The 12130-nt window shown below is 39.4% G+C and overlaps 1 protein-coding gene across 4 annotated transcripts in view; it reads left to right on the top strand.

Moving 5' to 3' along the window:
• The window catches only part of IMMT (inner membrane protein, mitochondrial), a 39966-nt gene that overhangs the window by 18321 nt on the left and 9515 nt on the right, over nt 1-12130 (top strand). For all 4 annotated transcript variants that reach the window (XM_008585093.1, XM_008585096.1, XM_008585095.1 and 1 more), the window contains exons 8-10: nt 5011-5114; nt 6352-6487; nt 8397-8526. In XM_008585093.1, coding sequence (XP_008583315.1) covers nt 5011-5114; nt 6352-6487; nt 8397-8526 — 370 coding nt within the window. The remainder of the gene's footprint in view (nt 1-5010; nt 5115-6351; nt 6488-8396; nt 8527-12130) is intronic.

Below are 12130 nucleotides of genomic sequence, written 5' to 3'. Positions count from 1 at the left end.
TTCTTCTTCATGGTATGGGCTTTATCTCTCTCACTGAATGAAGACAATTTAGAGTAATTGTCCTTAAAGAAAAAACAGAAAAGCCTTTAAAAATATATATGTATATATTTGTGTGTGTTTGTTTTGGGGGGCTGGCCTGTTTGGGGCTCTGAACCCTTGACACTGGTGTTGTCAGCACCACGCTTTCCCAAGTGAGCTAACCTGCTAGCTTTAAATATTAGCTTAAATGAATTTTTTATATGATGCTTTATCACAACACTGATCAGGTACAAGAATTAGTTAAGATTTGCCAACCATTTCTTTAAATAAATTGTTTATAATAAGTAATACAGTATAATAAGTAATACAGAGAGATTCCATGTATCTCTAAACACCAGCTGTTTTTAATGTTTATGCTGAATATTTAACTTAATTGACCATTTCAAAGAATAAAAAAAGGTAATACCTGTATTCAGAAAATTTCCTTTCTATTGCATTCAGGTATTCAATATATAAAAATGTTTCTTGACAAATCATTTAATGAGTAAAATAAAAGTAAAATAAGTATGTCAACTGTAAAGCTCAATGATCAAGATCATGCATGATCAGGAAAGTTACTTTGCCACCATAACTGTATGTGTTTTAATAAAATTTAAACACACTTTCCATTGTTTCAATCGTTTGTACATCACAAGATTTAAGTTAGATCTTTGATTTAATAGCCGGAAACTGCAACCTTTGAAAACTTAAAAGAAAATTCCATTTTATTTGAAGTCCAAGAAAAAAATTTAAAATCAGTCAGAGTTCAGTCTGCAAAGTGGATATTACACAGGATATTTAATATGCTGGTTACACAGGTGTGGGAAGGAGGGACGTTGCATATGTCAGGGAGTTGGTTCAAACCCAAGTGGACCAATATCCTTTGGAAGGACACTGATTAGTAGCTTTAAATGTCTGTGGTACTAATTTGGTCTAAAGCTACATAAGAGGCTATTTTCTCTTCTCAATGAAAACAGAATGGGTAGTGCATTGGATTAGACAGTGTAAAAAAAATCTATTGCAATCAAGATTTTGCTACTAAAGGACACCTTATAGTAGCGGTTAACTAAGATTAGGGAGTATTAGCTAATGTTACAAAGTAATCGGAAAGATGTATGAACACATTTTTTGAAATGTTAAGAATGGATACCAACTTCTGTTTCTTTTAGTAAAAGAAACTGCAGATGCACATGGGATCTATAATATATACCGAATTACGTTCTCACGGCAGTATTTGGAAACAGTTGGACTTTGATTGACCATAGGAGAACCTGTGTATGTTATGGGGTAGCTTCTCCTTGGACTTCTATCTGTAAGCAGATATGCCTTCAATAAGGGAGAAACATTTTGGCCCCCAGATATATCATTGACATTTACATGCTTTATGAATCTATTTGGGTCAGTTATCAAGAGGCTTTTCTTAATATAACAGCATAGCCTAGAGTTGTGGAAAATTTATTATCCATAACAACATATTCATATGGCCCCAAACACCATCCTTTCTTGATATATTTTATTTGCAAGGTGCCTAAAGTGGGAATTCACTGAAATATCAACTTTATTATTCACAGCATAAAATTTAATCTGCTTTGTTATTTTGCAACAATTTACATGGAAGATTAAAAAAAAATGAGACACAAAGGTAGGAGAAAAGTACCAAATATTTCTTCTAAAAGCAGGGGTTCTTAACTTGGAGTTGGGTTTATGGATAGAATTCAAGGGCTCATTGAACTTGGATGGAAACATCTTTATTTTCCCTAGCCTCAAATTGAAATTTAAAACCATTTCCTTCAATTATGAATATTGACAACAAACTGCAGTAGTGTTAGCAGTACCTGTGATTTTGTCACTAATAGAAAGCACAGATGTTTTCATATCACATTGTAGTATTTGCAGATCTCTTGAAATACTATTTTTGCTCATCGCTCCTTTTTTTTTTGGCAGCTGGCCAGTATGGGGACTACTTCTAAATTAGGGTATTTAATAGTCCTATTACTAGATCTTGGTTACTATGTACCAAAATTTAACTTTTTTTTTTTGGTGGTTGGTTGGTACAGGGGAACTGAACCCTTGACCTTGGCGTTATAAGGCTGCACTCTAACCAACTGAGCTAACTGGCCAATATGTTTTAATGTAATCGGTTTCCTTTGTAATCTTTTGTAGTTTCATTTTAAGCATCTAAAAATAGTGTTCTGAGAAGCTTTTTTAGACTGCCATGGCATTCCAGTTACAGTAAAACAGTTAACCCTGCCTTTAGGGGATTGGTTATTTAAACTCTCCATTGATAATTGACATATCTTTTAATTAATTAATTAATTAATTAATTTTTTTAAAGATAACCGGTAAGGGATCTCAACCCTTGGCTTGGTGTTGTCAGCACCAAGCTCAGCCAGTGAGCCAACCGGCCATCCCTATATAGGATCCAAACCCGTGGCCTTGGTGTTATCAGCACAACACTCTCCCAAGTGAGCCACGGGCCGGCCCTTAATTGATGTACCTTTAAAATGGAAATGTATTAGTCCATTTTCTGTCACTTATAACAGAATACGTGAAATTGGGGCTGACCCCGTGACTCACTCAGGAGAGTGTGGGGCTGGGAGCGCCTTGGCGCTCCCACCACAGGTTCGGATCCTATGTAGGATGGCCGGTGCGCTCACTGGCTGATTGCGGTGCGGGTGACACCAAGCCAAGGGTTGCGATCCCCTTACCGGTCACACAAAAAAAAAAGAATACCTGAAATTGGGTAATTCATAAGGAAATGAAATTTATTTCTTACAGTTTTAAAGGCTGGGAAGACCACAGTCCAGGTGGTGCATCTGATGAGGGCCTTCTTGGTGGCAATTCTCTACAAAGTCCCAGGGGTGACATGGGTTATCACAGGCAAGGGTTGAACACTTTGTACTTTCTTCTTCTCCTTATGAAGCCACAAGTGTCACTCCTCTGATAACCTACATATCCATTAACCTATTAAGCCATAAGTGGATTAATCCATTCGTGAGGGCATAACCCTTAGTATCCAGTCACCTCCCAAAGGCCCAACTTTTTTTTTTTTTTTGTCTTTTTCGTGACCGGTAAGGGGATCGCAACCCTTGGTATGGTGTCACCCACACTGTGCTCAGCCAGCGAGCGCACTGGCCATTCCTATATAGGATCCGAACCCGCGGCGGGAGCGTCGCTGCGCTCCCAGCGCCGCACTCACCTGAGTGCGCCACGGGCTCGGCCCCCAAAGGCCCAACTTTCAACACTGCCACATAGGGGATCAAGCTTCCACATGAGTTTTAGAGGGGACAGACATTCAGACTATAGCAGGATACCATGTCAGATGTCAGTAGAAACATAGTTTGGAGAATTGGTGCTGAAGGAGAGTTCTGAGTGACCCAAACCAGACCCCTTTCTAGCAACTCTAGGGCTGCAGAGGCAGAGCTGCTTGTATTTCTAACAAAGGAAGAAGATACCAGGTGGGCAGCCAAGCCCAGAGACACCTTATTGAGATGGAAGCCTCTTCTAGGTGTGCAGTTGCCTTTGCAGTAGCTCTGTTTGGATGTTTAAAATCATAATTTTTGAAACAAGTTGTTCAATAATGTAGTTTGTATGTTCCAGTTCATCTTCAGGGTCCTAGCACATTGTAGGTTGAAGATAAGGCTATAATGTGGTTTTGTTTCATACCTACGTGCAACATGTTCAGTTTAAACTGTATGCATTTGGGCCGAGCCCGTGACGCACTTGGGAGAGCGCGGCGCTGGGAGCGTAGCAGCGCTCCCGCCGCGGGTTCGGATCCTATATAGGGATGGCCGGTGTGCTCACAGCGCTCACTGGCTGAGGGCGGTGCAGCCAGTCTCAAAAAGGACAAAAAAAAAAAAAAAAAACTGTATGCATTTGGAAATGAAAAGAGGAAAATCATTTAAAATAATTAATAAAGATAATTTTAAGTAGTTCTCGGTTGCATTCTGCTCATTGTGTATGTGATGCACAGTGAGGGGAAGATGGAAGCCCTGACTTGTCTAGGCCCTCAGTGTCCTGGATTCCCTTGCCCCTCTCATAATGTGAGCACCTTGCAGCACTGAGTGTGAATATAATGTTTGAGATTTTTTTCGGGTGTGGGGGGTATGATGTTTCTATAAATATGAACCAACTCTGCTCAAAGAAGTGGCAGTCAGTTCCAAGACTGTAGAAAAAAATGTGTTGGATTTGCCTAAGGGATTTTCAAAGGAAACTTTTTTTTTTAACTGTATCTTTCACATACCATAAAATTCACCTTACAGAAGGTTTTTTTTTTTTTTTTCTCCTTTTTGTCTTTTTTCGTGACCGGTAACGGGATCGCAACCCTCGGTGTCGCGCCCGCACCGCGCTCAACCAGTGAGCGGACCAGTCTCTATATGGGATCCAAACCCTCGGCAGGAGCGCCGCCACGCTCCTAAGCACCGTACTCTACCGAGTGCGCCACCGGGCCGGCCCTTACAGAAGGTTTTTGACAGGAGTTGATTTACACCTTACGAATTAGGAAGGGTCATTCTGTAGGATAATGTTTTGGAGGAATAAGAACCCTACAAATGTGCAAACTTTGTGCTTAAACTATTTTGATAGTCAGCCCTACAGCTAAAATTTTACGCATTGATACTTTATTGAAGAATGATTTAATCAACAGACAGTTCATGAAAAGCTATTGATCTTTTCTGGTTCGTATTTCCTTTTGAGAATCTAATAGAAAATATCTCTCCTTAGAAAATGCTTATATGCACTGGAACACAGGCTTTTATTTTATTTTATTTTATTTTTTAATAATTTTGTGGAAGGACAGTAGATTGGAGGTGGTTCATGGACTTCTTTGTGTCTCACCACGAGCCTTAGATCAAGAGTTTCTACTCTGGAGAAATACTGTATATAAATTTTTACCTTTGAATTTAATGTCACACGTTTCTGCAGTTAATTTTGTCTGTCCTATGACAAGAATAGTAGTTATTTATGTTTACCTAATGAAAATGTTTTGTTTAGGTTGCAGGTGAGAAGAAGTCTGCTCAGTGGCGCACAGTGGAGGGTGCATTGAAGGAACGCAGAAAGGCAGTAGATGAAGCTGCTGATGCCCTTCTCAAAGCCAAGTAATTACTCATGGACTTTAACAAGTAATTAGGGCCTCCTGGTGGCTTTCTTTGGGCTGGGTTTTCTTTGTACTATCTGTTTAGAGTAAAGAGGAGGCAGAGAAACCCTTCCCCCCTTTCTCCACCTGTGTGTGATCTGAATTGTCATCAGGAATACAAAGAGAGAGGGAATAAAATATAACTAGGCCAAAATAAATTTGGGAAACTTATATAAAGGATTTTATATAAAAATAGATTTTGCTTTGGATTATTGCTTAGATGATATATCTCTGCAGATTTACTGAGATTCTGCTATAATTTCAAGATTTTCCTAGGATGGTTTGGGCAGTTTTATCAGAATTTTGAAACTATGTCACAATCTGTCTTAAGTAGTGACTATATAATAGGTGTAGTTTTATGCCCCCTTGACCCTGATTCCTGGAAGTTGGCTAAAACTAGGATCAAGCAAGCAAACCCAAGGATAAGATCAGCCCCTGATGATGAAAACTTGCATTTGACTAAAGATTGTTATGAACAGTATGGAATATTTTTCATTCAGAATTTTGCTGTCTTAAAATATTTATTATTGATAGGTTCTCTATCAATAATAGAAGAAAAGAAGTCTCCTAATAAAGTCAGCATATCTTTTAGGAAATTTAAGACATTATGCCCGCATCACTAGATCATGTGTCAGGGCTATCTGATTTCTGTGTTTTGTGTCTGTCTGTCCTATGAAACATTGAATCATGAAGGCTTCCTGAAACCCATTTATTTATTTGCTCAGCGAGGTCCTTGGCCTTCTCCCTTGCCTTTGCTGCCTTCCTTAAGCTCTCTCTCATTGGCAGGAGAGTCAGCCTAATCCTTCTGAGAGTTGCCATTTATTGAGTGCTCATGATGTGGCAGGCACTGTGCCAGGTACTTCTCATGAATTACTTCTCACCCCTACACGAGCGTGCAGCAAATGAGAGGCTGATCTGGGAGTTGAATCCAGGTCTGTCTTGTTCTGAAGCCTGGGTCTTTCCAAACACTATACTCCCTCTGTGGTTCACTGTAGTAAATTTAACTTCTGAATGAGGTGTATTCAATTGTTTGAAAAGTTTCTGTGCCTATTGACTGCAAAAAAGCATTGAGTAATTTTTTTCAAATTATATTTCCTTCATAGACTTTTAACAATTGTATCTTGTACTGACTTCAAAACTCTTTAATAAAGCTGGTAAGGAGTTATACTAAATCTTTATTTTGTTTTATTGGTTTCCAGAGAAGAGTTAGAGAAGATGAAAAGTATAATTGAAAATGCAAAGAAAAAAGAGGTTGCTGGGGCCAAACCTCATATAACTGCTGCAGAGGGGAAACTTCACAACATGATAGTTGATCTGGATAATGTGGTCAAAAAGGTGTGTTTCTTAGTTCTTTTACACTGTTGTATTTTTTATATATACTTATATTTTATATGTGTGTGTGTGTGTGTGTATAGTGTGTGTGTGTGTGTGTGTGTGTGTGTGTGTGTGTGTATATATATATATTTTTTTTTTTTGGTGGCTGGCTGGAACTGGGATCCAAACCCATGACCTTGGTGTTATGGTCTGCACCCTAACCAACTGAGCTAACTGGTCAGCCCCTTCATAGTTTTATTTTTAAAATTTTTTGGTATTTTACATTTAAAAAATTTTTGTTTTTTTTATAATTTATCTAATAATACAGAAATGTATTATGATGAACTCTTGAAAACAAAAATGTTCTTAACTATCTGATTTAGAAAATTCAAAACTGTCATAAGAGAAGAGATGCAGAAAAATAAAAGAAAAAAATTTAGATCATAATGAGAAATGAGTTTTGAGCTTGATTTCAATCTCCCATAACAAAGTATGTGAAAGAAAATGAATGATAGTTACATATTTAACAAATCGCACAATATATATAAAGATTATTATACCCTAAAAGAATTACATAAAGTTAATGTTTGATTAAAATATTTACATCGATGGTGCTTTATGGACTGCTTAATAGTCTTTTTTTTTTTTTCTTTGATTCTCTGAAAAGATCAACAAAATTTGTAAAACTTTATCTAGACTGATGAAGAAAAAAGAGAAAACAGAAATTATTAAAATCTGAAATAAAGCAGGGGCATGGTAGAGCAGTTGCTGCTTCTGTTACACCAGAGTGGGCTTTGAGGAGTGAGACGTCCTCTTGTTTTTCTGGTCTCCACTGGTGACTCACCTTGTGTCGCTGAGTTGAGTGATGGGCCATGTGCATGGAGGCTGTGGCTACTGCTGTGGTGTCAAGCCACTTCTGCAGTAGCCATGGCTGTGGCAGTGGCTGTGGTGGGCTAACCCACGAGCAAGTGGTGTTTTTGGCATGCCCTTTGCTTGTTTCCTGGTGGGGATGCTGCCTTTGGTTCCTGCCTAAGGACCTCGGGAATACTCTGTTTCTTGCCTGTTGCTGGGCAAAGGGTTCTGCCCACAGTTCCTCCATATTTTTAAATACAACCCTTTGGTCAAAGGATTTTAAGAATTCAGGAGAATAAGATTTCTACTATCTCTCTACCTTTTCCCCTGCAAAGAGTATTAGTTTTTACTATTTTAAAAAACTTGCCTTGGGGCCGGCCCGGTGGCACACTGCTACAGTGCGCTGTTGGGAGCGCGACGGCGCTCCCGCCGAGGGTTCGGATCCCACGTACAGACCGGCCGCTCACTGGCTGAGCAAGGTGCCGGCGCAACACCGAGGGTTGCGATCCCGTTGCCGGTCCTGGTCCGGTACAGGCGCGACACTGAGGGTTGCGATCCGTTGCCGGTCACGAAAAAAGACAAAAAGGAAAAAAAAAAAAAACTTGCCTTGGTTGTTCAGTATTGTTACTTTCTGTAATAGGTAATACTTTTGGTTACGGTTATTGCCACTTAGGAAAATTTCCTTTTTCTTTTTGCGGCTGGCCAGTAAGGGGATCCGAACCTTTTTTTGACCTTGGTGTTTAACAATGTGCTTTAACCAGCCAGCCTTGGAAAATTTTCGTTTTGTAACAGATTTTTTGTTTGCACTTGTGTGATCTATATGGGTTTGCCATGACCCAGAGAAAAAGGGAAGAAGGCACAGTAAGATGGGAAAGGGCCTGTCCATGGCATTTGAATAGGAATTAAGAAACGAAGACAAGGCTTATGTTCATTTTTCTGAGCTTCTGATTTCTGTGTATGTGTTGTTTGCACATTTCCAGCCAAACATAAATAAAGGATTATTACTTTATTGTTATTCTTGGAATGTTTATGGTACTTTTTGTTCAGTTTAACCACTATACTCCTTGTATTTGTTCAGGTCCAAGCAGCTCAATCTGAGGCTAAGGTTGTATCTCAGTATCATGATCTGGTGGTCCAAGCCCGGAATGATTTTAAACGGGAACTGGACAGTATTACTCCAGAAGTCCTTCCTGGATGGAAAGGGATGAGTAAGTACAGCTGGAGTATTGGCACTTTTCTTTTTTTGATTTTTAACAACTGATCAACTAATCTAAACTTGCTTTAACTCCATTCATCTAGTCCAAACCTCTCTAGCATGCATATCTCTTTTGGTATACACAGTACATTATTTCATTTCAACCACAGTCATGATAGATGACACCCTTGTGATTTTAGCTGTGGTGAACACTAGTTCCAGTTAGTGTCTAATTCCATAATCCATTATTTCATTCTGGTCTCTGCTACTTAAAAAAAGTTTGGAATCCAAGTGAGGGTGATATTATAACCTTGACTCTATTAAAATATTACATACATATAAAATTATTCACAACCTTCAGTACTTTACAACTATTTGTAATGAATTAGTTAAGGCATACCTTATGACTTCTCTGTGACAACACAACATTGTGTGGAGAATTCACTTAGGGACCCTCCAGCGAAAAGGAAATTGGGTATCTTGCTGTCCATTTGCAAAAGCTCAGACTACAGGGAACTTTGACAGTGAAGCAGTTACACGGTGTGTAATTGCAGGGAATAGTCACGTTTCCCCAAAGCTCAGAGAGAGTACTAAGAATCACAGATTACTAGTCTCAGCAAAATCAAAATACTGTTTCAATGCCAGCGTCTGTTAGAAACCAAACTTCTGGTGTTATATGCCTCTTTGGGCTGAAGGTGTCAAGGTTGCGTCATACAACCGTGGCTAGTTGCATAATGGCCAACTGGCGAGATTTAACGGCAAGAAGTAGAGTCATGGCTGTTAAAAAATTACTCACATTTAGTTTTTTTAATGCAGTTGACTCAAGGGGGAAATGTCTGCTAGACTTTTGTCAAAGAAAAAAAAGTAAAAGCAGGAGATATGAGACAGAAGATAAAGTCGAGAAACATACAAAGTTTGGGAACAGTCAATCTTGTTTGCACATTGTTTAAACTGATTGGCTAGCAGCTAGCAAAGAGGGTGTTGTGGGCAGTTTATCCTTGAGCAGGATAAACTTGAGCCACACCTGAGCCATTTCCTCATCAGTTTCTCCAAGTACCGTGCTTCACTGAATTTATATCTGAAACAGATGTAGCCAGCTCAGAAAGATGTTCCCTGACATCTTCCTCCACAAGTGCTCTACCATATTACATTATTTTATCTTCTTGAAATTCTTTAGTTTATACTTTCTTCTTGAAAGTTTATTCAGTTTGTGTGTGTGTTGTCTGTCTCTGTCCATTACATCTAAGCTCCTTGGTATAAACATGGCATTGGTAGGTAGTAGGGAGTCTAGGTTGGCTGAAATAAGAGGAAATAAGGTTGGAAAGGCAAGATAGATTTTGCCTGTGGAGAATTAGTAATGAGTATCAACCCTGGGAATTTGCATTTTATCTGTCTTTGGTCTTCCCATTGGGCTAAATCCTACTAATTTTTCTCAACCAGCTCTGTAGTTTTTAACTTTTTTTTTTTGGCTACTTTTGAAAGTGTCTGTTGCAAAACATGAAAATGATACAGCAGTAGTTCTCAACCCAGAGCGTTTGTGCCCCCATAGAGCACATTTGGTAATACTTGGAAACATTTTTGTTTGCCACAACTGGGGAGTGTTACTAGCATCTGATGGGTAGAGGCTGGAGATGCTGCTAAATATCCTATAGTATACAGAATAAGCCCTTACAGCAAAGAATTATCTGGCCCTGAACATTAATAGTACCAAGGTTGAGAAACAGTGCACTAAAGAAATGTGTTATATAGAAAGTGACTGTCCCCTGCAGTGCAATCTCTGAATTTTTTTAGCAACCTCCATTTACATTTTTGTTAATTTTTTAAATAGAGTATTTATTCATATGATACAGAATTTGAAAGGCACGAATGACATTTGGTGAAGTTTTCCTTTTACTCCTGCTTATAGCCGCACAGTTTTCCTCCCAAGGGGCAACCAGTGTTACTGATTTCTGTGTACTTCTGAAGGTGGTAATTATTCCATGATTATCCAGCCCTCAGTAGATGTCCTCCCCTCTGAAATCAGTATGCATTTAAAAATGACCTATACCAAACGTGTTAGTACTAGTTTGTGTTATGAGTTATTTTGCTCTTACTATTCTAATTTCCCTAAGTTATAAATTCCTGGTGATACTCATCACATCCAGTGCTCTTTCTGTGTTTTCCATAAATGAGCATAGTGCCAAATATATAATAATAGCTAATGTTATTGAGTATTATTTTGTGCCTGGCGCTGTATTCTATGCACTTTACATGTATTAACTTATTTAAAGTTCACAACAGCTCTGTGAAGTAAGTTTTGTTATCATTGCCATTTCATAGACAAGAAAACTGAGACAGAGAGATCATGTAGTTTGCCCAAGTTTAGGGATAGAGCCAGGATTTCATTCTTACCCACTACCCTCACTGTTCTCTGCCTGATTGATTTGTATTGGCAGCATGAAACATCCTTTTAGCCTCTTGAGAAGAGGAATGATGTGATTGTAATAAGCAGGAAAATTCATTTTTGAGATTGAGGAGGTAGGGAGAAGTGCCTAAAGGCAAGGAAACTGTTTAAAAGCTGCTGGAGTAATCTGAGGGTGAAGTGATATGAGTCACCTAGTGTGTGTACCAGGGCACTGAAAATGAAGAATAGTAAAGACACTAGGAAGCAACCATTTACCAATTAGTTTGTTGAAATATAATTTATAATATCTGAAGTTGAAGATGTATATACTCTCTGATCCAACATTTCAACTCTTGGATATGTACTCCAGAAGATTCTACAGGTGCTCAAGGAGACTCATATAAAAAATGTGTATTGCAGCACTGGTTATAAGATCAGGAATACTGGAAACAGTTAAATGTGCTTCACACGTGGCAGTGCACATAAATGAGCCCATACTCTATCTCTCAAACACAAATATTAAGAAAAACTCGTTGAATTCAGAGGTCATTAAGAAGCTCAGGACATTACATACCTGGGATGTTCAGAAGCTCATATTGAGGGCCGGCCCGGTGGCGCACTGCTACAGTGCGCTGCTTGGGAGCGTGGCGGCACTCCCGCCAAGGGTTCGGATCCCACATACAGACCGGTTCCCGCTCACTGGCTGAGCAGAGGTGCGGGCGCAATACCGAGGGTTGAACCGCTCTTCCGATCTGAAATATTGCAGTGATAACAGAACCATACAGTGCGCCGCTTGGGAGTGTGGCGGTGCTCCCACCGAGGGTTCGGATCCCACATACAGACCGGTTCCCGCTCACTGGCTGAGCAGAGGTGCGGGCGCAATACCGAGGGTTGCGATCCCGTTGCCGGTCCCAGTCCGGACGCGACACTGAGGGTTGCGATCCATTGCCGGACACGAAAAAAGACAAAAAAAAAGAAGCTCATATTGAGAGGCAGTAGCTGAAACTGGCTGTGGTTCCCCTCTCCTGTCGAGTGTGTTCACACACTCATAGGTGGGAAGCATCATTCAGACTATTCAGAGAGTTATATCTTTTCTTTACCCTCAAGTCAGGCAGTCATAGTTCTTCATTCAATTTGCCCAGGTTAAACATCTATTTAATGTGAGTTCACTGTTTTAAAATTTTAGAAGAAAAAGCATTAATTTATTAAGTATTTGAAATGTTATGAGGGGCCT

The sequence above is a fragment of the Galeopterus variegatus genome, unplaced genomic scaffold (genome assembly GCF_000696425.1).
Source record: "Galeopterus variegatus unplaced genomic scaffold, G_variegatus-3.0.2 Scaffold3452, whole genome shotgun sequence".
Lineage (NCBI taxonomy): Eukaryota > Metazoa > Chordata > Mammalia > Dermoptera > Cynocephalidae > Galeopterus > Galeopterus variegatus.
The sequence above is the reverse complement of the archived record's forward strand: the minus strand, read 5'-3'. Positions and strand labels throughout refer to the sequence as shown.